The following is a 26956-nucleotide window of genomic DNA, read 5'->3' as shown; positions in this document are numbered from 1 at the left end:
GATGAATGCACAGTCACCTTATGGCAGGTCTTTAATCCCCCGTCCACGTTTTAAAATCAAACAACCACAAAGAGTGGGTGACCCACCATATTTGACAGGAAATTAAGTCTTTATTAAAAGAAAAGAAAATGTGAAAAATTTAAAAAGCTAAATAAAAAAAGTCAGTTGACTGATTATAACGCTTGCAGTAAATGCAGATTTTTTAAATTCCCCAAAAAATTTATTGCAGTAAATTTGATTATTTTTAAGTCTAATTGTTTTGTATATGTTTAAAATGTTTATGTAATGTTTCAAAAAGAAATAAAAGCAACCAAAAACAAAGCAAAAAACAAACAAAACCTGTGAGCAACTGATAAAGGACAAGGACATTTAAATTTTACTCTTTTCTCAGAATTTAAATCAATCCGTTGTCTCCGACTAAAATTAACCCCACACAGCAAATCCAGCATGTCCAAATTAACACTGTCGGATTTGATTTCAACACTATTAAAGTGTCTATATGGGTCCACACCAGAGAGTGTTAATTTAAATACTTTACTTGTGTAAAGTATTTTCCCAAAAGACAAGGACACAGGCAACAGGTAATACTGAACTAAATGTAAAACCTCAACCTTTTTCATTTTTACCTAAACCGTGTGCACAAAACTCTGGAGGGATCTATGCTAACGTAGAATCCAGTCAGGACGTCTGCTACTGCTGTTTGCTCGTTTTTTGTTTTTTTTTATGGGTGATCATTTTCAGGCTTCAAGTAGCACCATTATACCAACATTTCACATTCTAGACATTGTTTTAGGTGTATATTAGACCAAAAGTTTGACTGAAAATTCACATGCAAGCTTTTTTCAAGGCTGTGGTATTTGCCCGCAAACAATACCTTTCAGCTAGCTAAAACAGAATATTATGCTATCACCGAGCAACATGGCTAATGCCTTTCACACAGCTTTGTCTCAACTCCAAAGAGCCACAGAAGTAAAAGCTCATAATAATAATTGAAACAATCTTTTGAAAAAATGACTTACCAAGCATGGCAAACAACTCAAATATGTAGAGCAAAATGTTCTGAAACGGCTTCACTTCAGCTTCGATTGGAGCCGTGCTGGGGGCGGAGTCTGTGAATTTACTCTGTTGGTGTCATAGCCCCTCTAGGAGTTCAGAGTTAAGAGGTCAAGAGTTAATGTTTCCATTGTAACACCTCCAGATTTGACATAGAAACACTCATTTTTAACACTCGACATAAGTTCTATATTACAGTTGTTTTTTTTTATTGGTTTGGTGCAGTTTTCACAAGCAATTGGTACATTTTCAAAACTCTTAGTACTTATATCACAACAGATCATCAAAAGTGCACGTTTTTCAAACATTTCAGCATATTTCCAATTGTGTCAGTACAATACACATAATGACAAAATATCCTTTTCACTACACAAAATAAGTGTTTCATCTAAATAAATGTTTTGTTCACAGTTACTGCCTTTCATAATGTTGTCACTATCAAATTTTTGATTTGCACCCCTTATTATTCAGTTTAATACATTTGTCTATCATTTAATTCAACTGATCTTAATGTTTAATCAATGAATCCTTCATTATGTCCATGGATTTTTAACTTGACTGATTGTTGTCTGGTCATTTGTAAGTTACACATTGCTGCAAGAGCTTTCAATCTAGAAATACTAATTGCTAATTGTTTCCCCCTGATGATCACAATTAGTTACCATATAAGTAGAACTGTGTTTGAGACTTTGCACTGTTCAAATATGGAGCAGGATAGACTCGTAGGGAGAGGAAACCTTCATCGAAGAGGTGGTGGTGCTCCTCGACAGAGAGGTGGGCACAGGCACAGGCAAAGAGAAAGAGGTGGTGGTGCTCCGCAACAGAGAGGTGGTCTTCAGAGAAATGTAGGCAGAAGACAACGCACCATCATCTCTAATGAAGTCCGGGCCATCATTGTTGACCATGGCTGAGGCTGCCAGGTTGGTACAGCCTAATTTACAAAGGTCAACTGTCAGCTCTATCATCAGAACTTTTCGCCAAGAAAACTGGTATGTCTGCTATAGCAACTTCACTTCTAAAATATAGTACTCTATTGTATAGATGAACAACATGTAATTGTCAGTTTACAGTAATGTAATTTGTAATACTTCAATATTGACAGTATATGATTGTCCTCAGAATTAACAGGAGACAACCTGGTGGTGGTCGCCCACGTGTTTTGACTGACCAGCAGGAGTTGGCTGTGGTGGAAATGGTCAGGGCAAGGAATGACATACGGCTGTCTGAAATCAAACAGGCTATTGAGAACAACAATGACACCTTTGCCAATGTGCCATCAATTAGCCTTCCAACGATTGCCCGAGTTTTGAAGAAGCACCAGGTTTCCATGAAACAAATTTACTTGGTTCCTTTTGAGAGGAACAATGTCTGGGTGAAACAACTGCGTTCAGAATATATTCAGGTACAACACTAAACTGGCATGCAATTACTGTAACAGTACTGACAACTATTAGTTGTAAAAAAAAAAAACTAACTAAATTATCATTTTAGAGGGTGATGGAGCTGGACGCTGCTGTGAATCATCACAAGTATATTTTTGTTGATGAGGCCAGTTTCAATCTGGCAAAAACTAGACGCAGAGGACGTAACCTTATTGGACAAAGGGCTACCATCCAAGTCCCTGGACAACGTGGAGGAAACAGCTCAATGGGTGCAGCTCCCCTCAGGGCTGTGTTCTTTCTCCTCTGCTCTTCTCCCTGTACACCAACTGCTGCACCTCCACCCACCAGTCTGTCAAGCTAATCAAGTTCGCAGACGACACCACCGTCATTGGACTCATCTCGGACGGGGACGAGTCTGCCTACAGGAGGGAGGTTGAACGTCTGGTGTCTTGGTGCAGCCACAACAACCTGGTGCTGAATGCCCAGAAGACAGTGGAGATTATTGTGGACTTCAGGAAGCACACAGCCCCACTCCCCCCCCATCATCCTGACTGACACCCCCATCACCTCTGTGGACTCATTCCGCTTCCTGGGTACCACCATCACCCAGGACCTGAAGTGGGAGCCCACCATCACCTCCGTCATCAAGAAAGCCCAGCAGAGGATGTACTTCCTGAGGCAGCTGAAGAAATTCAACCTGCCAACACGGACGATGATGCAATTCTACACTGCAATCATCGAGTCCATCCTCACCTCCTCCATCACCGTGTGGTACGCTGGAGCCACTATCAGGGACAAACAGAGACTGCAGCGTGTTGTGCGCTCTGCTGAGAAGGTGATTGGCTGCAGACTCCCATCTCTGCAGGACCTGTACACCTCCAGGACACGGCGGCGTGCAGCCCGGATCTCAGCTGACCCTTCTCACCCTGGACACAGTCTGTTTGACCTGCTCCCCTCAGGCAGGAGGCTCCGGTCCATTCGCACCAGAACCTCTCGCCATAAGAACAGTTTCTTCCCCTCTGCTGTTGGACACATGAACAATAACCACATGATTGTCCCCGCCACTAACACATGACCCTACGCTGTGTCACTGCATCATTTCATGTTTGGCACTGATCACCACCTGCACTCATGTATATATCTTTCTACGTAGCACTCATAATTCTTATTCTCATGTATATATCTCATGTATATCTCATGCACATATCTTTCTTTCTACATAGCACTTTAATTCTTATTGTCTGCACTGAAGCACCGCAGCAATTTCCTAATGTTGTAAACCTCAACATCTGGCAATAAACCCATTCTGATTCTGATTCTGATTCTGATTCTATATCTGAAGATGGTGTGGTAGGCTGTAGACCAGTTCTAGGGTCATACAACACTGAACACCTGATAGTTTTTTTTTTTTTAAATGAACTGGAGCAGGCCTGTCAGGGAGAAGACATTGTCTATGTTGTTGTGTGGGACAATGTCAGCTTCCACCATGCACAGCTGGTTCAGGAATGGTTTCAAACACATCCTCGCTTCATGACACTCTATCTTCCACCATATTCCCCTTTCCTCAACCCAATTGAGGAATTCTTCTCTACATGGAGGTGGAAGGTGTATGATCGCCATCCCCATGAGCATGTCTCCCTTCTTCAAGCCATGTGTGAAGCTTGTGGTGATATAACTCCTGAGCAATGTCAAGCCTGGATTCGTCATGCCAGGAAATTTTTCCCACGGTGCCTGAACAACGAAGACATCCATTGTGATGTTGATGAAAATTTATGGCCCAATGTTAATGACCGGCTTGATTAATTGTGTAAAAGTGATAAAAATAAAATAAAAAATATATTGTGCTTATGTAAATGACTTGTTGTTTTTTCTCCCTTTTTCGTGTGTATGTGTATATGTGTATGTATGTATGTATGTATGTATGTGTATATGTGTATATGTATGTATGTGTATATGTGTATATATATATATATATGTGTGTATATATATATATATATATGTGTGTATATATATATATATATATATATATATATATATATATATGTATATATATATATATATATATATATATGTATATGTGTGTATATATGTGTATATGTGTATATATATATGTGTGTATATATATATGTGTATATATATATATATATATACACACATATATGTGTATATATATATGTGTGTATATATATATGTGTATATATATATATATACACACATATATGTGTATATGTGTGTATATATATATATATACACACATATGTGTATATATATATGTGTGTGTGTGCCTGGTGTGATAGACCCCAGCCTCTATGGATCTTGTGCTCAGAGCTTGTTCTTGTGCTGCCATGATTAGTGCTTCTGTGCTGTCTTTCAGTCCAGCTTTGTCCAGCCACTGGTAGGATTTCTGGATATCAGCCACCTCCTCTATCTGCCGGTGGTACATACCGTGCAGGGGCCTGTCCTTCCATGATGGTTCCTCGTCTCCCTCCTCTTTCTTGGGTTTCTGCTGCCTGAGGTATTCACTGAGCACTCGGTCAGTTGGGGCCATCTTCCCAATGTATTCTTGGATGTTCGTTGTCTCATCCTGGACTGTGGTGCTGACACTCACCAGTCCCCGGCCCCCTTCCTTCCGCTTAGCGTACAGCCTCAGGGTGCTGGATTTGGGGTGAAACCCTCCATGCATGGTAAGGAGCTTTCTTGTCTTTATGTCAGTGTGTATATATGTGTATATACATGTGTGTGTATATATATATATATATATATATATATATATATATATATATATATATATATATATATATATATATATACACACATATATATACATATATATATACACACACACACATATATATATATATATATATATATATATATATATATATATATATATATATATATATATATATATATATATATATATATATACACACATATATATATATATATACCTCTGGTGCAAATTACTGACCTCTGTCATCATTTTAAGTGGGGGAACTTGCACAATCGGTGGCTGACTAAATACTTTTTTGCCCCACTGTATGTGTATATGTGTATATGTATATATATATATGTATATGCAGTGTTGGGGAGTAACGGAATACATGTACCGCCGTTACGTATTTAGAATACAAAATATGAGTAACTGTATTCCGTTACAGTTACCGTTTAAAAAGGTGGTATTCAGAATACAGTTACTTTGTTGAAATAAATGGATTACACTGCGGTACTTTCCTGTTTCATTTAGTCGCGGGTCAGGACTGTTTGGGTTTTGTTTGACAGCTACGTTCTTTCGTTCCAGGCGGCAGCGTTACGGTTGCCATGGTTACAGGGCGACGCTCTCTCTCTCTTTCTGCGACTGTGTGTTTCCTGGGTGAGAGAGCGCCTTTTCGTTGTTGTTGTTGTGCTAAGCTAACAGGCAGAATGCTACAAGCATAGCTCTAAAGAATGTAGCATCATGGGCAGTGTAGTCCGTGCTGCAGGGAGAATGCACTGCCATACACGTTATGTGTCTGTGAGCGCGAGGAGGGAGAAAAAGGCGAGTGGAAAGGTACGAGTTGTCGTCGAGGAAAAACGGGAGCTGGAAACATGTAAATATAATAATAACCACTGCAGCCAAGAAGAGTGCCTGACGAGCCCAGTTGTAAGTAAGCTATTAAGACTCGACTGTACACCGTGTTCGTGTTTTCCTCCGAAAACATTAAGTTCCGTTGGAGCAGTCTTTCAACGCCTCTGTCTCTCGCAAGAAAAATTGACCCACACAACAAAGTAAAGCTATTTTTCGGCTATGAGCCGACAGGGACCCCGCCGTATTAGTCAGAGGTCCCTTTACTACAGTTCGGAGTCGCGGACCTTCAGTAATAGTAATAAATCACACAGCAATAGTACATTCACGTTGTTGTAAAAAGCACGATAATATATTAAGTAATCCAAAGTATTCAGAATACGTTACTCTCATTAAGTAACGTAACGGAATACGTTACAGAATACATTTTGGGGCATGTATTCTGTATTCTGTAACGGAATACATTTTAAAAGTAACCTTCCCAACACTGTGTATATGTATATATATGTATATGTATATGTGTGTGTATATATATATATATATATATATATATATATATATATATATATACAAATGTGAGTTTTGTACTGAGAGATTTGAAAATGCACACTTTAGTTGTGAAAATAGTACCAAACCAATTTTTAAAAAACTGTAATTCTTCTTAATCTGCTTACAATAGTAATGTTTTGGTGTATTTTATTAGTTCATTTTAACAATGGAATGGTTAGTATGGAAGTACTAGCTTCCATAAATCAGAGCTCGGATTGAGACATATTTGTTTTGGTTTCACCACCAATGGTCAGCTGCTGGCTCAAGGCTTTTCAGACTCAGTTTGCTTGGTGGCTTTTCTACTGTGCCAGCAGTAAATTGAACTCAGTACTGGGTATTTCTTAACACAATGATGAGTTTGTTTATGACAAGCAATATAATAATAGGCCTTTTTCAGTGCTTGGAGTTGATTAATGTTAGTTTCAAACTACGGCTCATATGGAAACTCATTATTTTGACTGACCCCTGCGGCCACAGATGTGCATATTCTGGGCACAGTTACACACTCTCTGACACCTGGAAGCTGCCCAGTATAACCACAGTCTGGTCTACTTGTCAGCTGGAAGTTGAGTTCCTTGCTAAGGAGGACCTAAGTAGTAGTAACTTGCACCTTTCAGTCAACATGTTGCTAGATATTTCTGGGCACAAACAGTATTGTGCAAAAGTTTGAGCTGCCCCTCAATCCTTTTCCTTCTAGAATCGTTGGAAATGGTCTCAGTGACTTTTAGAAAAATGTAAATCATTCATGGGAATACAGTATGTAAGTCAAAAACACGCACCTTTATTCCTTGACACAGCCTAAACGCCTAAACTCTCTCAGACAAGCTCACTTGTAATTTATTTAAACAGTCTTCATGAATAGTTCTCCAGGCTTCTTAAAGGACATTGCAAAGCTCTTCTTTGGGTGCAAATAATATCTTTTACGCTTAGTTGGGACTAGAGCTGGGCGATAGAACGATAACGATATGTATCGCGATATAACTTTTACTCGATAGAGAAATTAAGCTATCGCGATAGACCTCGCAGCTCTTGTCCTCAAAAAAAAAAAAAAAAAAAAAGGTCAGCCAATCCAAATTAAGTAGCGCAGAGCCGAACCAATCACAGCCGCAGCGTCACGTCGCGTGACTTGTTACGTACAGCACAAGTGCCAAGCCGCACGTGTGTTTGTTTGGGAAGCAGCCAGCGGTTAATGGAGCCAGCGCGTAATGGAGGAAATGAGTGTGCCGACTAGAAAAATCAACCGAGCGTGACCGAAGAGAAAACAGATGATGGTTCCAATGCCGGAGAGATTGTCGAACGGAAGAGCCATAGAAGTTCCGTAGTGTGAAGGTATTTCGGCTATTTCAAGTCTGACAAAAAACAGAGTAGCGTGCACTGTAAATTGTGCCGAAAGCAAGTCTGGAAATACAATAAACTGGTGCATGCGTCACACTGTGCGCCACGTTATTGTTTCGGTGAAATGAATTTCTACAATACTGTTACTGTTAATTCTACTCTCTGCAGTGTTTAAATGCTTACATATACACACAGTTACTGTCCCTCCACACATACGACTCGGTTCTGCTTCTATGCCCCAGCTTTGTTTACTTTTTCCCACAGAGGCTTCTAGACTTCTGATTGGCCAACATTTCTGCACAGTTAGGAATCTAGCGCCACCTGCTGCTTTGGCATGTTCATAGCAGCGTTTTCCTTCATTTCTGCCTTTATGTGTGGACGGGATTATTTTTTAAAACGAAAACGGAAAATCTCCGTTTTCAAAAATACCCGTGTACGTGTGGACGTAGCCTCAGTCTCTGACTGGAAGCGCTAATTCGTCATTCGGCTTTTGTCAGACTAAAGTAACTGTTAAAACTGTTTGAAAAGCTCAGCTATACAACAAGGAGAGATTGAGAATTTCCTTTTAGTTCTCAGTTTATTTGATGTTGACAAAAGTTAGTCAGTTTTGTCTGTTCTTCTGTAAAACAAACTAAGATTTATTTTTAGAATTAATATTTTGTTTCTAAGTGGAATTGACAATTTAGTCTGTTTCGTTTGTCCTATTTTGAAACTTAAATGCTTTAGCGGCTGCCTTTTGTGTAGTTTGCAATATTTGCCTTTATTTATCTGAAAAAGTCTCATGTTCCTTAAGTACATCTACCCTGTTGAACTTATTATGGGAAATAAATATTTAAATAAAAACAAGCTGCTGATTATTTCACATTTTCCTTGTGAGCAACGGCACATTTAAATCTTACAAATATAGTTATTTGGCTTATATCGTGATATATATCGTTATCGCCTGAAATGAAAAAAACATATCGTGATATGAAAAAATCTCATATCGCCCAGCTCTAGTTGGGACCATATTGTCATGGTCCTCCATTTTTGCCCCGGTGTGCTGTCTTCACTCCTCGCACCAAGGTGGCAGCTGGTCTCCGACTGATCTCCACATCCACGCTACTCTCACCTGCTGCTAATCTCCTCTGATTGTTCCAGCCAGTACTTAGGACCCTGGTGGAGGACTGTTCCTCGCTGGATTGTTATACTTACCTCTGTTAGTGTAGCAAATTTCTTTGTGTTTCCTGTTTCTCTCCTAACAGCTGTCTCCATCTCCCTGTACAGATCTACCTGGGTCCTTGCCTGTTTCCCTTGGACCTGACCTGGATGAGCGTGAGTGAGAGTGAGTCACTGCATGGGATCGGATTGAGTGTGTTTGTGTCACTCTGGTACAAAGAGGAGTGTGAGCCTGTTATCCCCTGCCCTGGACCCCTTTTTTGGAACCCCTGGAGCCCTCATCCCTTGATCACTGTATATATATATATACATAACTCACGTGGTGTTGTAAATAAATGCCCCTTTGATTGCATAGCTCTGAATCCTGCCTAATCCAATGTGACACATACACTGTATGGTTGAGAAGGTGCACTAAGTTGTCATGTAGTGCTAGCGAGTGCTAGGCATTAAACAATTTAGATAATAGAATTTAACTCATCATAACTGAAGCACAAAATTCTTTGGCAGTCTGTAGCACACAGTAAGTCATGGTCTTTGTCAAATAGTCCATTAAAAATGCTCTGAAAGGCATTACGAGCGCAAAAATAGCAGAAAAGAGGCTCAGCCGTAAGTGGCCTTTTGAGAAACTGCAGTTTAACTTTGCACTTCGGCATTGGCTTCATTGTATTAGCGCACAAAAAAGGTTTGGTATATTTTCTGCAGTGTTGTGCCATGCATGTCTCTCCATTCATTTTTGCAGTGTAGATGCAAGAGTGCTTTAGTGCTTTTTCTTGGCTTACATACTGACTGCATTGCAATTGTCCATGCTCCAGTGGGAAGAGCAGAGATACTGCTCATCGTGGCACTCTGGACTGAGCCATTACTGAAGTCATCATGTTGTGAATCTGTGCACATGTAGAGTAAACGTATGAATTGTATTAAATTTGTGTTTGGGGGGAAAAATCTTTCTAAGTTTGGTTTTTGATTAAATTTAACATGTAATCCTTTACTTGCAGTTTTGATGTCGCCATAGGTCTGTTGGAAGCTCTCTCCCCTTTCGTTTAGTTAGGACCTTCAAAATGACTGCCAAATAGTGAAACCAAAATGGCTCCCATCTTGCATGACCTGCTTCTTGAAGGACCTTAGCCGTATAACACATTTCCCTTATTTTGAGCTTGCTAAGGCATTAATAAGGCATTCGTTTTGGGGGTTCAAATTTTAGATTTGCTCTCCATGGTTCTGAAAAATTGTCAAAAACGATTATTAACAAGCTCACTGGAGTCTCAGTTATAGCCAAAGTGGGATTACCTTTGAGAGTCTCCATAGAAAATTGCAAAATTTAGCATTTGGTACAGGGGAGAAAAGAAAGAAGGATAGAGAGGACTCATGGACTTCATCTCTTTGTTCTGACATTGTACTTGGGCAATCGGTACAATGCCGATCACAATCACAGTCGCCCCCTGAGCCACGGTCGGTTGGGAAGCTCATCTGTAATGGTTATGAAGGTAACAGGAAGGTTGCCGGTTCGATCCCCGGGCTCTCTGTCCTGGTCGTTGTGTCCTTGGGCAAGACACTTTACCCTACCGCCTACTGGTGATGGCCAGAGGGGCCGATGGCGCGATATGGCAGCCTCGCTTCTGTCAGTCTGCCCCAGGGCAGCTGTGGCTACAACTGTAGCTTGCCTCCACCAGTGTGTGAATGAATAGTGGAATTGTAAAGCGCTTTGGGTGCCTTGAAAAGCGCTATATAAATGCAATCCATTATTACTTGGACCAGCTGACCCATTACAATGCCCTTTAGACCTTTTGACTTTTTAATTTATTATGGGGTTCCCTTTAATTGAAGACCCCTCAAAGGTCTGCTGACCTACACAGAGACATAGACAGTCTGGCACACACAGACACACATACTTTGCCGACAGCTTAAGCAGGAGATGACAGGCCTGGTTACAGTAATAACCCTTCCAGCTATCTCACGCCCATGCGTCTGCAGTATAGCCTGTAAATCTCACTCTGTTATTGTTTTAATAACACTAATGTTAGTATTAGCCAAGCGGTAAAAACGTCAGACATCAAAAGCCTGAAACATCTGAGCTATATTGGGGTGAAGACAAAGGGCGAGGGCCCAGCTTGTGAAAATAGCTGACTGTGCTGACTCAGCAAAGGAGTGTGTGTGTGTGTGTGTGTGTGTGTGTGTGTGTGTGTGTGTGTGTGTGTGCGTGCATGAAGCAGGAAGGGCAGTAGTAGGCACAAATTTGTATACTGATAGTGCAATTGTGTAAGTGTGTGGATAGTTCAGTGCATGTAAGAGAGCCAAGCGACCTGCACAGAACAAAGCCCTGCAGCTGCTCGGTAAAAACGGACTTCTCAGAGCTCCATTTCCTCCAAACCACAAAGCCTCATAAAACTAGGCAGCCATACTTAGCTAATGGCATTAACTTCAGTACCGATGCCTCTGGTGCTGCTTATTGGGGGAAAACACCCTGATATATTTTCCAGCACATGACTTTGTTTTTCTGAATCAACAGCTCCACCTCTTCTCTGAACCATGGGGAAATAATAACTCTGAAATCACGTCTGATGGAGATGCATCGTAAAACGGCAGAAGATGGAAATAAAATCCACTTTGTGTTTGCTGGAGCTCATCTGCGACACACTGTCATGGAATATGTGAAAACCTGTTGGCAGCAGGGGTGTGGCTAGGGTCTGGGCTGGCACCACCACTGTCTGAAATTTGATTTGAACCCAAGAGCCTCCGCAAACTTTTATTCACATGGGAACACATGGGGTCTGGATTCCCTTTCTGGGAAAAACAGCATTGTCATCTTCAGGGCATCATTGTAAATGTAACTATATAATGACAAATACTAAAACATTATGTCTGCATGCTCATATAACTAATGCAAGATGCTAGAAAATACATTTCTTAAGCTGTTAAGTTGAAATATGGACTCCCCCTTTGACTCACAGTGATGTCTAAGACATAGTTTTTTGTTTTTGTGTGTGTGTGTGTGGGGGGGGGGGTTTACCAACAACCACTCAGTACAATAAAACTCCTGTACAGCTGGACAGCCTTGTATTTTGTTACTCTGTGGTTGAACCTAGTTTTGCCATATTGCTACATGGCAACCTAATGTGACTTTATGGAGGCAGGAGGCCTCACATCTATGAAAGTCCTTGTGATCTGATTCATTTTCAACACCCAGCCCTCATCCTGACTGGTTCTTGGCCCAGTGCCTCCCCATTTAAAAAATTCTATAAACACCCCTGACTGGCACCAGGGAAAATAGAAGAAAGCGATGCAGCTTGTGCCCTGTAGTGTACGTTGAAACCTATATGACATTAATATTGGTTGCTGTGGCCCCTTGCGTTTTAAAATATGTGAGTAATGAAATAAGTTCTCCACGTGTACCAAAAATGACCTATTTTATGAACCTCTGAGCGCAGCAGGCGAGACTTCTTTGTCAGCGTACATATATGGGTGTGTGTGCGCGCGCGCACGTGTGTGTATGTGTGCGTGGATGCATGCTCAGGGTGGGGGTCCAGTGAATGCCAGGCTATCCATAATGTTTACTGACACAACACATTTTAATGGTTTTAGCTAAGAGCCAAGAATTGAGAAATCAAGTCACATCAAAAGGGTGGCACACAGCGGAAGTCCATTGTTTACACTTATGGCTTCAGCTAAATCTGAGCACAGCTGAATTACTTTGTTGTTGCAAAACTTTGTACAAGTATTGTTTATTTGTATAAAACAGCTTTCTAAAAAAAATAGCATTCCCATTTTTGCCTTTAAGATGTATTATTGTTCTGTGAACTTTCATTAAGGGAAATTCTATATTATACTTTCCACAGTCAGAAATGAAATACGGCAATGCCAATCAAGTCAAAACTCAAAAACTAATTAGCTCCTCACCCACCTCAGCCAAGTATTTTTATTCCACCCCCAGATTTAATTTCAGACCCTCAGTAAGTAGTGTTTGAACAATGAGCTGAGAGTCGTGTGAGGTCCCAGCATGCAGAACAAACGTGTGAACCCCAGTCATTCTCTGGCCATATGCTGGTGAACACCCAAGATCACACAATAGAGGAATTGTTTGGCTTTGGGTCTAACATTAAGAGTTTCTCTTTCTCTTGCGTGCCGCAGGGCTTCATGGGAGACCCATTACAACGATGATCAAAACGACTCCTACATATTACATACAGGCTGTTTCTTGTTTATTTTGCAGGTCGTTTCGAGCCGGGTCTCCAAATATCTGCTGTGAGTTAGCAGTAGTGGGCGGTTTCTAGTGGGCCACTGTGACCGGGTGTGCAGAGGTAAAGGAACAACGTGACATCATTCTTTGGCAACAGCGGTGTTGAATTTTCCAAAGATTTTGGAGATGATCAAATTTCACATTGCAATCATATCACAGTCAGGGTGGCCTGTTCATCACCTTACAGCTTGAGGCAGCTAATCCTGTGAAGTTCAGCCACACCAAACAACAGCCTGGATCAGGTCTTTTCCAATACACTTGAAACAATTGTAAAAAAGTAGGTTTTTTTTATTAAAACATACACAAACATAAATAAAAAGAACACTGAATAGAAAAATCTAGCAGATGAAAACAGATGAAGGTCTTACAGGTGTGCTACAATCTTGTAGAAGAAACAATATAACCATATTGCTTTTGGCTAGGCAAGTACACACAGAATTGTCAAAAATCGAGATACATAAATATAGAATTTAAAAGGAAGCCCCTGTGTTTTAATAACAAAAAGCGTGCCTACTATTTCCTCTAAGTGCTGCTTAATGAATGTCATACAGACATAAAATATAAATGATTTTACAGGCGAAAGGTCACTTTAACAGTGGCCCGTCTCTGTACTTTTCTAGCTAATAAATAAATATTTAGTGCATATTCCCATTTACCTCACTAAGAGCCAAATGAAAAACAAACAAACAAAAAAAAAAAAGTTAAGTTAAAGATGAACCAAACTCAACTTGGTCCGTCTAGTGAAAGAAGAGACAGGAGTCTATTCCTGTCATTCATGGTCAGACAGTCCTGCTATCTGCTTCACTTGCTGATCGTCATAAATGAAACAAACATGTCATTTATGACATTGTCATGTTGTAACCTTCAAATGACCACTTGGGGCGGAAAGATGGATAATAAATGTTTTTGGAGCAACAACCCCATGGCCCCAAGTCAAACTCATACTAAACCTAAATTTTAATTTTAATTTTTGGGTGAAATTACCTATTACTGTCACTATCCGCTAAAGTTGCTAAACTGCAAGGATGCTTCACTGCCTGCCTTGATCTGACTTCCAAAGACTTTCAAGAAAACACTTATACCAAGGCCTTATTTTTATCCTATGATAATCTGCTAAGTACAAGCAGATGCTCTATCAACTCCAATTCTCTCTTTGGACATTTTTCTCCAACAATCAGCACTGATAAATCCTTTCTTGCTGCACCTCCTCCCAACAAACTTACTTCCTTAGTTGCTCCCTTGTGAATCGTTTAATTAGTGCATAAACACATGTCAATCCTTAAGTCTAAATGTTGTAATCTAAACTGAATGTATTTAAATTCCCCAACACAAACCACAAAAAAGTCCAATAAAACTCAAGTGCTATTTTGGGTGAAGTAGAGAGTGCTAGTTCTGCTTTTTGGGAAAGGAAAAACAGAAAGTGGAAAGACAAGTTTGTTTTTTGAAAGGTGTTTACCTTTTGCATAAGTTTTTCCTCATAATAAGAGTCTAAAAAGGCTATCTGATGCAAAACAATGTGACACAAAAAACAAAACAATTTAAAAAAAACAAAAACAAAAAAAACCTCTTTTGACAAATTAACATCACTAACAGTGGTTCTTTGGCATATCAAATGTTCAGTAGCATGTCCGCTCCCCATGTATTTAAGTTTCAGATACCCCACTTTATGGCCCCAAAATACGTCGCTTCTCCTGCCAGATCCAGCATGAAGGCGTTGGACACATTGACAAACAAGGCATCTCCGACATCCAGCTGGACCCCTCGTCCCTGCTGGGCACAGTACATATTATAGGTTGTGCCGTTCCACCGCATAGTGCTGCCCATCTTGCTTAATACCACAGCCTTGCTGTTGTGTTTGATGCTCTCATGGCACAAGTACTGGAAGAGCTGGGTGTTTTTAACATCCACTGGGGGATTGTCGTCTGAAATTGGCCCTTTGAAATTGTAATAGCGAAAGCAAGTTTTGGCGTAAACGTAGTAGGAACCGGCTTCCCTCACCAGCAGTTTCCCCTTGTGGTAACCCATGTTATGGAGGTGCGCATGTGTATCATCCCATTCAATGGTGATGGCCGCCAGCTCACTCTCTGTGTGACGACAAAGAACAACAGAAAAACTGGATGAATTACTTCACCTTTAGAGAACTTTTGTTGTTTATCAAGAACATCCTTTCTATATTTGCAGTAATCTAGTTTAACTAACCTAGTTTCAAACTAAAGGTTCAGTAAATCAGGTCACAACATTAAAACTTAACCTCTCTATTGTAAAACTTATATTCGTTGCAACTCTGTTAAGCATTAACATTATAGCACCATCAAGAGACTCAACACTTAAAACAGGAAGTCATCTTTGTATCCCAATGCAAAGTAATTTCTAAAGGACGTTTAATGCTGTACTACTGAACAAGGGTAAAAAGTTATGAATTCAACCATAGCTGTAGCTATTTTTGTACAACTAAGATTTACACAGTTTACAATGAGTAGAAAGTAAAACATAATGGAAAAGTATGAGCAAGTCTCGCCACTCATGGGGCATCTTGGTAACGGCTTCAGAGAGTTATTTGAGAAGCCTCTGATGAGGCAGAGGACAAGTATATGCCATATAGTAGCAAGCTAATGTTTCATTTGTTGAGCACTTTGGTTAGTGTTTAAAAACAAATCATTTCATTTGGCGATTTTTTTTTAAACTGGATGATGCATACAATATGAATCATATATTATATATAATAGTTATATCAACCCATATGGGGCAAATAACATATTTCGTTTACATTTTATTTATTATAAATGTGAAACTGTAAAAAAAAAAAAGACATTTCGATTAAGACTCACTCTTTGAGAAATCCTGATCCGTTCTGATTGGTAGATGGGCTGAAGCCATGCCATCTTTATTCTTGCATCGTCCTTTTTTCTTTGGATCTTTCAGTGCATTCAGCATTGGCTCTGTCTGCACCTCCTGCAGAAAAAGTGGAAAAGCTGACATAACAAACTGACAGATTTACAGATCAAACATGAAAGTGTTCCTGAGCTTATCATCGTGAGGTTTTGAACTTAGCGACCTCTCATATAATCAGTCACAATTAACTTGCACCAGCATGGTTAGAACTAAGCAGGGCCTATTACATGATGCTATCAGTATACAGCCTCTCAGTCAATCTTCGGTCTGAAAGCGAGCCATGTGAGCTGAGCAAGGTTTCTTGTGATTGGCTGCCTCTAGTAAACAGAAAGTTAAAGGTGGGTGAGGATGAGTGCTTGTGATGACCGTATTAAGTGCATCCACTCTTGATGACATCATACAAAGCTAAGAGTAGAAAAAGATGACTGAAACAGAGCAGTCTGGAGCCTGAACTTTTGGCTAAGAGAGACTATTTGTACATACAATGACCTCACTATATGAAACTTTAGCCAAGTTTACTATAAACATTGACCACTGGAACAGTACACAGTATATATATATACATATATATATGACATAAAATAAAGATCCGATTATAGGCCCACTATAAAGCTGTAATGTTTTTAAAAAGATTTTGACATTTTTTTACCCACAGCTTTATTCTGCTGTCTGTTTGAATAACTGCTTCTTTCCATGGAGCTGAGCATGTGTGTATACTTGAAGATGTGTGTGACCTCCTGGTGAGTGTAAACTTTCAGAAAGATTGTTCTTCTCAGGGATTTGGCAGCAATAGTGTCTGGACTGAATTCAGTCACTGACTGCTGATTCTATTCAAGGCCGCGATGACGCCGCCATCCACTGTCTGAACCGGGCTGTCCTCAGGCAAGACAGAGCATATACAGTCAAGGAAAACATGGTTTCCAAGCAAGTAAACAGTTGCAAAGGAGCTGCCAACTCTCCTACACATCTGGCATGAAATTAAAATATCAGGTGTGAGTGTTGTTTTCTGACTGCTCTTACTCAAGACATCCCAGGGATAAGGTGGAATATATATATATATAGATAAATAGATAGACATAGATATATATAGTGTTAGTGTGTAGTGTTATGCCACTATCACTTGTTTTTAAATTGAGTATTTATTCACATGCTCTGTGTAACAGATAGGGCTTTGCCGCAAAACACTGGGGTGAAGATTATTAAACTTTTTAAGCAGTTTCCTCTGATTGGAAGAATGCAGGTATAATGGCAGGATTATCTCACCTCAACTCTGAGCCAAGATTAAAAAAAAAAAAATCTAATGAAAAGGAGAGTGTTGAAAGTTTTAAACATACCAGTTGTGAAACCACACATGTGCACAGTTGCACATTCCAAATAAACTCCAGTACAAAGCCAGTCTGGCAACGTCACACCTTTAACGCTCTAATATTGCTCTTAAGTATTTATTCACAGCCTAAGTCTAGACAAATTTGCACAGATCTCAAGCTAAGATTAGCAGTCTCTGTCCCCCAAAAACAATTTGCTGCACAAACATGTTTATAGTGCAGCGCCCTGGAATGAGACAGGGGTAAACAAGGCCTTGCCAAGGCTACAAAGCAATTGTGAATGCTCTCCCAGTTGGCCCTACATTGTGGGATCTATCTTGATTTGTGGTGAGACCAAGTCATACCTCTTTAACCATAGTGAAGAGATTATTTAAACAAAGTTAACAGCAGCTTGGCAGCTACCTGAGCGACACAGGGACCTAGAAGTAAAGTGTGCAGGATGGCAGCCACTCTGCACCAGGCTAAGCTGCTACACGATGAAGACGTGCTTAGAAAATATTCATGCAGCTAAGGCTGACTGGATTGCACATGCTTGGTCCTGCAACACCACAGTGAATGCAGGCTTCAGTTCAGCCTTTTAACAACACACCGCATCCATCCTTCCCCATGTCTATTATGTTGATGAGTGGTTTCTGTGATGCTACACTAGAACAAAAGTCCTCTCACTCAGAACTTGGCCACCAAAGCAGATTGTCTCTTTGTATTTCGTACTGCATCTGACTCCTAAAACAGATCTCTAAACATTCAGATCATGAGCTATGTCTGATTCATGGCACTGTGTTCTCACCACTCCCCAGATCTTACTGACCACAGGCCCAGCCCCAGTGCAGGCCAAGCCTGAACATCCTGTCTCACATCAAAAATGAGCCGATAGCTGTCCAGCTGAGGCCTGAGAGCACCAACTCTCTTCTATAGTCTGCAGGGATCACCAACAGTCTCGGTGCTGACCCCGACACAACACAGCACTGGCCATGAGGACCTGTCATCCTGACACCTCATAAAAACTCCCAGCATGTCTTCCTGTGCTACATGGGAAACAGCCGCAGGGCTGACACAATGAACTCCTCAGTACAAGACAGGCTGGGTGGTTTGTGCAAGCACTCCGCCAGGGATATCAAACACAAATACATAATTTCAAAGGAAATTAAAACATTATGGGAACCCAGTGTTATTTTACTTCCTGGACTGTTTTTTTGCTATTGCTCTACTTTAAAAAAAAATGGGCGGCAACTTCTATAGAGGGATTAGAAAATATGACTTCAGCGATTAAGAATTTCCATTTTACAACTCCCTCGTGCTTCTCCCGATCATCGAACAAACACTCTGCGACCACTGACGCCAATGGGTGACTCAGTAATGGCCAATGCTGTAAACTACATTCTACATCGAAGATTAATCAAACTTGTGGGGGGAAAAAACCCCAAGAAGCTATTCAATGCTATATCAAAGGCAGAGAGGTGTTTTTCCTGCTGTGGTCTGACCTCTCTCCAGCCTGTGTGACCACCTAGGGTTTTTGTGCTTGCTTTACAGAAGCTGTGGTGTGCACTGAAAAACATACCCATGGGAAAATCATAACTCCTGTCACTGCAGAAATTGCACATGATTATCCTGTTTTCCAAGTGCTTTAGGCTCTTCTCTGTTAAAAAACAAAACAAAAAACATGTACTTCCCCCTTTGCAGTGACAAAAGGAAATACCTTGCAAGCGTTGGCGTATTCTTAAAGCAGATTACTTTTAGCCTCTGTGGCATTATCTCTAATTAGCAGCAGTGTAACTACTTCTTTCTTAAGCTTTACTTTAATGACAATTTCAGAGTTGATTGGAGGAAATCAAAATCTACAGATGATCAAGTCTGATTAACTAAGTGCATGTATGCGTGTAGCATGTGTATAATGTTGCAGCAGGAGGGACGTGTGAAAATGCACAATATCTGAGTGGAATGTGTCAGAGGGCATGTTGCCTGGGGTCACCCAGGGGTCAGACTCACCTCCATGGGCCGATGTGGAGTTGTGGACAAATCTACCTGAAGAAAGAAACAAAAACGGTTATAGAGATTTTGTTTTGTTTTTAATGCAGTGATAACATCATATTTAATGAGCCGAATCTATCTCAAGAATGGTTCTCTGACAGGTCAAGATAGGAGAAATATCTCAGGCTCTACAGGCTGTCCTGTAAGATGAGATTAAGACTCACGCATACAGTACACATCAGTGTGTGTGTGTGTGTGTGTCTGCGAGAGTACAAGAGAGTGGGAGGCTATTTTCCGCATGTCATTCTGCATTCCACCGCAACAGGAGGGGAAAAAGAAGTCTGTTTTGTAACTTGAGCTTTGGCTCTCAGTTGCTGCTGTTCTGTTATCTGTGTGTAATAACAACCAATAGTCTCCCATGCACGCAAACACACTTTAACCTTCACATTCCAATCAGCTGTTTTAAATTAAAAATAGTCTCTTCAGCACATTCCTATCTCTGCATGACACTGTGCCAATCCCAGGTCTCCTCACCATCTCCAGGAAGTTTTACAGGTGTTGTGGTCAGATGATGGCCCAGCACCATACTGATGACTCACACAGACTGCTGCTATATGCATCTGTCATCGGAAAAAAGCCCTGACCAACCACAGGGCCTCTTGTGCTGCTGGGTACTTAAGACAGCCTTCCCCTCTTGTCATCTTCTCAGACAATTCCACACACTTTTATTGTACAGCTATGGAATTAAATCCATATCTGTATAATAAAAACCCTGCCTTTCTTTAGTGTTCCTTTATTGACAAGCCAAAAAATAATAATCAGGGGTGTCTCTAGAGAATGGAGGCATAGGGTGGCACTGGCCCCCTCTGGAAATATGATTGGCTCTCAAACTACCACTTTCAGTATTTTCATGCTATGCTACTTTATACTCCACTGTATCCCTGAGGTACCACCTTGTTTATTTTAAAACTTTAGTTACTTATTACTTATACTTTCCTCATCTCACTTGTAACCGGTCTTGGCAGATAGCCGCCCCTCCCTGATCCTGGTTCAGCAGGATGTTTCTTCCTGTTAAAAGGGAGTTTTTCCTTCCCACTGTCCTCCAGTGCTTGCTCATAGGGGATCATCTGATTGTTAGGATTTTCTCTGTATTACTTTAGGGTTTTTACCTTAGAATATAAAGTGCCTTAAGGCGACTGTTGTAATTCCACGCTATATAATTAAAACTGAACTGAATTATTATCTTATACAATTTCTCCAATAAATGTACAAATATATGTAGCTGTGTTGTTAGAGCTAAAGCTATCCAACAGTGCGAGTATTTTAAATCATTTCCAGCTGCAGCATTAAGATTATATAGACTTTGATGAACTGTATGATATTGCATAATTAGTACCTGCCATAATTTTTGTACCATTACTTTTATAGGATTACGATTTTATGAGCCCTGTAAAACGCCCCCGAAATTCACACATAAACAGGTGGAAGAGATGGGAAAAGGGAGAAAGGAGGAAGAGAGATGCTCGCCAGGTGAACTTAGTGCATCCTGACAGAGCAGAGATGCGGTCTGCCCTCTCGGCTTGTTCAAACACGACGATTATTCAACTCTAAAACCGCCATCAAGTAGAAAAAACAATTATTAATACTATTATTATTATTATTATTTCACATCATCGCAGACACGCAACCTACAAGATGCCACACACGCGTCTTCAAGGAATATGAGCGATCCCAGATCATATGTCACTGCGCTGTCACACATGGCAGCACGTCGGAACATCCACAGGGTCCTGCTTGAACTTTGCCATACTCCCCTGCCTCCACTGCGTTTCTGCTTATCCTCAAACGTTTACAGCTAATGTCACACACAGATTACAAATACAGCTCGCGGACGGCATGTAAACACGCTGCACGAAGAACTTCAGCGGCAGCAGCGGCAGCCTCAAGTGAAAACATCTGTATTTTGCAAACAAGACATCATGGAGACTGACATTTGGATTCGCAGCCGAGCCTCAGTTGCTGAGATGTTATCGTCTCAAAAACAGGTAATCTTCGTGGAAAGGAAAAAAAATCTTTAAGGGGGGTTCGTGAGATGCTATCAGCGAGTCAGGGTGTTTCTGCAGCGAGGCAGCAGTTTAACTGCGTGCCGCCGAGGCGCAGCACCTTCAAAGGAACACCAAAGTGCACCAAAGCTTTGCGCGGAGAACAGCACAAGTGGCTCGATCTGAAAGCTGCTCCCCCCCCCCCCCCCCCCCTCTCTCTCTCTCTCTTTTTTTATCTTCACAGGTTGCTTTACATGTAGAGCTAGAAAGGTTATCTGACATTTTATAGGTATTGTAAAGTTGCGCAAACATCCCTGGACCCGGTCCTACCTCGCTCACGGCCAGCAATTGTTGACAGTCTTTTAGAAGTAAATATTTACACACAAACCCCAAGTTTGAGTGAAGCTACACACACAATGAAAGCAGTATAGGACCGAACTATGCAGTAGATCACACCACGCTGTTGCTCTGAGATTCTTACCTCTTGGAGATAACCTGTCAGGTGTAATAAGATCGCCACGCTGGAGGCCACCTGAAGCAATCCCATAACAGCGAGGGTCCCGAATAGGAGCGGCCGGTATGTGGGTTCCGAACTCTGCACCGGGTGGAAGCGGTGCTGCTGCCCCACCTCGATGTCGACGGTGTTCCGCAGGTAGCCTCTGTACTCGCTGTGGGTAGCTGCCATGCTGCGCGCTTTGTGTGTGTGCCGTTCAGCCCCGGGGCCAGGTCCCAGACTCAATGCAAGGAAGGAAACCGAGTTTGCAAGAGTCCCTATAATCAGCAGTGGGTGGGCTGAGAGAGCGCGTTTGCGTCTGCAGCCAATCAGAGGGATCCTCCGGTAGCCGGAGAGAAACAGACTCGAGCAGGACTGTCAACCGGATCGACCTGAGCGCATGACAGGTAAAGCGAGCCCTTTATGTCTGGCCCTTTGTGGAGACGCGTTAATGTGTGATCCTCCCCTTCCCGTCTACACCCCGTGAACATGAATTAGGCGCACAGCAGGGATGCAAAGAGGATGGGTTTAAAAAAGAAAAAAATCCAACCCATCAGTGATCAGTGGGCACTCCTGTTTTGTTTTTTAAAGAAAACCGAGAAAAAGATCAAATAAAATACAAACATATTCAGCCATACATTCATTCATTCATTAATTTTTGACATAAATACTAAAAAAAATGCTGCTTTGCTTAGAAAAAACTTGTCTTAGTGATTTTAAAAGTATTCAGATATGATCTTCCTCGTTTTTACACCGCTATGTTTCCACGTGTACTGGTTTACACAGTCACCTAAAAAGTGAAAGCTCTCTGGGTTGATCTCAAGAGGAGCCAAAGGTTCCCTGGGGGTAGCGACAGGAAATGCAACCGGCATAAAAATCTGTCCAAAACAAAACAGGCAAAGCTGCCTGCTGTGCCGACGCCTTCGGAATAAAAGGGAGAACCCGAGAATAGCTTTTAATGCAGAGTCTATTCTGACCTACTGGATATATAAGATGTTTCCTTATCCAGTAGAGGGAGGCTTCAATGTCTCACATCCACTTATGGAAGTTGCATAATGGGTCCGGACTGAGGGGCAAAAAGTTCTTGAACTTAAACAGTTAACTAAGCTCCAGCACCTCAGTGAAGTCAAACATATACAAGACACATTCTGCTTTAAGATAGTGAGTCTTTGTGTGTCAGATCTCATTAGCTCAACAGATTCAGTGGTGCTTTTTGGTCCTGTTCAGCCATCGTCATGTCTTTCAGAGAGGGAGTTCTGATGAACAGTGGTGCAGATTACTGGCTGAATGAAGTATAACATTCTGTGAATCCTGTGCTTCATTGCTGCCGCCACATTACTATTGGGCAACCATGTCCCGGACGCATGTATATGGAGGCTGGGGGTCTGACCACTGCTAAAACAATTAGAACTTTCTAAATTATCAGCATATTTTTAAAGAGATTCAGTTTGGTGTTTTATTTCTATTAGCAGTTTCTGATTTCCCATGGTTACCTAACTGATTTTTTCTTGGTCCCTCACTTGTTGGTGGTGTTTAACCATATGCTTTAGTCCTGCTTTAGTCTAATGTAATAACCTAGGGTCTGTGTGCACAGAGGTCTCTGGCTGGGCCAGCATAACTGATAAAGTGATGTGGTTTTGTTTCTTGTAACACAGGAAAGAGGTCACATTTGAAGACATTCCTTTGTGTAAAATGCACGGAAACTCTTAATCATGCATTTATCACATCTCTGCATTGGAATTTTGTTGTTTTTTTGTAAGTTCCTGGTTGGCACCACAGAAATGCACCACGACAGTAAACTTGTGAAATCAGCCCACTAAACGCAACCCTTCACTTCTTGTGAATTGTGAATCAGATGTGTTTTTTCAGTATATTTGTTAAAGAGCAGCTTGTAAGTCTTTTTTTTTTCTTTTGAGTCATGCATAATATTTCTTGGAAATGTACTTTTGATTTGACATGTTTTGCGAAACATAAAGGCTAAAATTTAGATGAAAAAGTGAATTTGAAGCAGAGCTCTTACGCTTTTTTTGTGAACATGCATCATATTACATCACACTAGGAAGTTGTCTCTGTCCCTGTAGTAATTTGATGAGTTGGCGGGGCAGTGAGTTGGTGTTTTTTAATCGGAGTTTCATCATGGTGAATTATGTGTATGTGCAGATTGGACAAACCCGGGCCTTACAGGACTTTGATTCCACAGTTTTCCTGATAGGAAAAGGAAAAGAGCTTTTTTTCCTGCCCGGGTGTTCTGTGCAGCTGAAGCAAGGGGTGATATTGATTCATTGTCTTAAAAAAATATTGGAAATTAGCTGTTATTCTGCTGTTTTCTCTTCCATAAAGACATGTCACTTTGTATTGTTGATCGACAACAGTTGATCCTCTCATTAATTTTGTTTAGAGATGCCTTAATACGCTATTAAATTGTCAGTTTTGTTAAACTGAAACACGTTAGAGGCAAATTCACATTATTGTTTAGCAAAACAACATTAGACAACATTAGCTAGGGTTGGTAATTTTCCAGTGTGCACTGATTTAAACTATTAACGTCTTTAGAGACTTCATACTTCCTGTAGCTTCATCTTCCCCAGCCTCATTCCCACGTGTTACATTATGGTCAAGCCCTGTGTTTCTTACTCTGTAATAAATATTGTTTGAAGTGTTATTTTAGTGCATATGTAAGCATTTTTTCTGCATAATCTAGTTATTTCAAGCTGCTGTTTAAGGTATAGTTGGGTCTGTTCTTCCAAAAAATTTTCGCAAGACAGTGCTGATATGTCAACACAGGCAAGCAGGGCATCCCATGGTGTCTGGAATCAAGCTTTAGCATCCTCCTGATGCTCTGTCAGTTTCAGTATTGGTTTAACATGAAGAACTTCAAAGACTTCATTAATCTGATTGCAAAACAATCCCATGTCATGCCAAAAAGATGCCACTTAGATGGATGGGGGCATCAATGCAAGAGTGATATCAGATAAGTTTATCAGCTTGATGCCAGATCGACCGAAACATAATGGAGCAAGAATTTGAGTATGTGTATTCGCGGGTTTCAATGCCATTTGGGCTTGTGTGTAAAAACTGCAATGGAGGAGACATGAAACAACATGTAAGAAAACATTTTCACATTTTTTTCCATTTCATCTGGAACTGCAGATCAACTATTTCTCTTTTAACCCTCTGTGGTCTAACTCTTAATCAGTGACTGTCCAAGCCTTAGTCCCAAACTAACCCTATATTTTGGAGACATGCAGAAAGTACTTTTGATACTATAGTTTGGGCAATGTAAATAGTTGTGAATTCTTGTCAGTGATTCCACTCTAGTCCTAGACTTGGGAGAACACAAGTCATGAGTGGGTGGCTGAAGTTCAGGGGGTAGAGCGAGCAGGTCATCTACTGATCAGAAGGTTGGTGGACTGGCTGTTCCAGTTTGCATGCCAAATATCCTTGGACAAGATACGACAACTTGCTCTCCAACGCCTCCATCAGAGTATGAATGTATCTGAATGTTAGAAATATAACAAAAAAATGATAGATAGCACTTAAGTGAAAAAAGTGCTTGTGAGTATCATTGTGAATGAGTCATGTTATATAAAGCACTTTGATTGCTCCTGGTATAAAAGCATTACATAGGAATCAGCCCTTTTACCATATGAAGTTACAGTGTGTAAAATCCCACCAGTAGATGTCAGTAGCTGTGTCAATAGGAGTGGTGGTTTCTTGAAGCTACTGTGAGTAGAACTGGTTGTAGTACAGATGAATGTGGCTTCTCCTTCTTCTGCTGAAAGGGATCCAGGCAAATCCATATGAATGTGGCGCCATGTAGGATGTCACCACTGGAATCACAATCAGAATCACGTTTATTGGCCATGTATGTGCGCAAACTCATACAAGGAATTTGGTTCCGATAGATGGTGACTCTCAAGCACAGCAATGTCAATTACAACAATATGTAACTATATGTAAATGGCACAATACACACACATATTCACATATATATAGATAGATGTATAAGTATGCACATATGCACACATACATACACAAAGGCGTGTAAACCAACCCTAAATAACCAGTCTAAATCTTATATACATAAAATACAGGATGGCAGAAGTGAATAAATACCACAGAATGTACATAAAGTGCAGTTGCAGTCTAGCAACTGTTTAGGAGGGAGATGGCGAGGGGAAAGAAACTGTTCCTATGACGGGTGGTCCTGGTCTTCTATACCGTCTGCCAGAGGCAGCAGGTCAAAAAGTCTGTATCCAGGGTGTGAGGGATCTGTGATGGTTTTCCCTGCCCATTTCCTGGTTCTTGAGAGGTACAGGTCCTGGATGGAGGGCAGGGGGGCGCCAATGATCCTTTCTGCTGCCCGTACAGTCCGCTGCAGTCTGTGCCTGTCCTGTTTAGTGGCTGCTCCATACCAGACTGTGATGGAGGAGCACAGGACAGACTCAATGACTGCAGTGTAGAACTGGATCAGCAGCTCCTGTGGAAGACTGTACTTCAAAGTTGTCTCAGGAAGTACATCCTCTGCTGGGTCTTTTTGAGGATGGAGGAGATGTTGGTTTCCCACTTCAGGTCCTGGGAGATGGTGGTACCCAGGAACTTGAAGATCTCCACAGTCAACACCAGACTGTCTGATATAGTGAAGGGGAGGGGTGTTGAGGGATGTCTCCTGAAGTCCACTGTCATCTCTACAGTCTTAAGCGTGTTCAGCTCCAGATTGTGCTGACTGCACCAGAGTACCAGCCGCTCAACTTCCTGCCGATATGCAGACTCATCACCATCCTGAATGAGGCCAATGACGGTTATGTCATCTGCAGACTTTAGGAGTTTAACAGCCGAGTTCTTGGAGGTGCAGTCATTGGTGTAGAGAGAGAACAATAGCGGTGAGAGGACACATCCTTGAGGGGCACCAATACTGAGGGACCGAGTGTCAGAGGTGATCCACTGACAGATAGCTGGT

The 26956-nt window shown here is 41.1% G+C and overlaps 2 protein-coding genes and 1 long non-coding RNA gene across 4 annotated transcripts; 2 read left to right on the top strand and 1 right to left on the bottom strand.

Moving 5' to 3' along the window:
- The first annotated feature begins 295 nt into the window (after positions 1-295).
- On the top strand, positions 296-3751 carry LOC145421061 (uncharacterized). The gene is made up of 2 exons (XM_080290818.1): positions 296-2455; positions 2545-3751. The coding sequence occupies exon 2, from the start codon at positions 2914-2916 to the stop codon at positions 3508-3510; it is 597 nt and encodes a 198-aa protein (XP_080146944.1). The 5' UTR covers positions 296-2455; positions 2545-2913; the 3' UTR covers positions 3511-3751.
- Positions 3752-5787: 2036 nt separating this feature from the next.
- LOC145421223 (uncharacterized) lies at positions 5788-12089 on the top strand. Of its 2 annotated transcripts, XR_013902532.1 has the most exons (3): positions 5788-6078; positions 9151-9208; positions 11549-12089. It is a non-coding gene; the product is annotated as an uncharacterized LOC145421223 (long non-coding RNA). The 2 variants fall into 2 exon arrangements; XR_013902531.1 differs by lacking the exon at positions 11549-12089 and having other exon boundaries at positions 9151-9396.
- Positions 12090-13546: 1457 nt separating this feature from the next.
- On the bottom strand, positions 13547-22321 carry tnfsf11 (TNF superfamily member 11). Its single transcript, XM_026145637.2, has 4 exons — positions 21985-22321; positions 19480-19515; positions 16105-16228; positions 13547-15360 (listed from the first exon to the last, which is right to left on the bottom strand). The coding sequence occupies exons 1-4, from the start codon at positions 22186-22188 to the stop codon at positions 14927-14929; spliced, it is 798 nt and encodes a 265-aa protein (XP_026001422.1). The 5' UTR covers positions 22189-22321; the 3' UTR covers positions 13547-14926.
- Between the last annotated feature and the right edge of the window lie 4635 nt (positions 22322-26956).

This window comes from Astatotilapia calliptera, chromosome 16, assembly GCF_964374335.1.
Source record: "Astatotilapia calliptera chromosome 16, fAstCal68.1, whole genome shotgun sequence".
Lineage (NCBI taxonomy): Eukaryota > Metazoa > Chordata > Actinopteri > Cichliformes > Cichlidae > Astatotilapia > Astatotilapia calliptera.
Note: the sequence above shows the minus strand (reverse complement) of the source record. Positions and strands in the feature narration are given on the sequence as shown.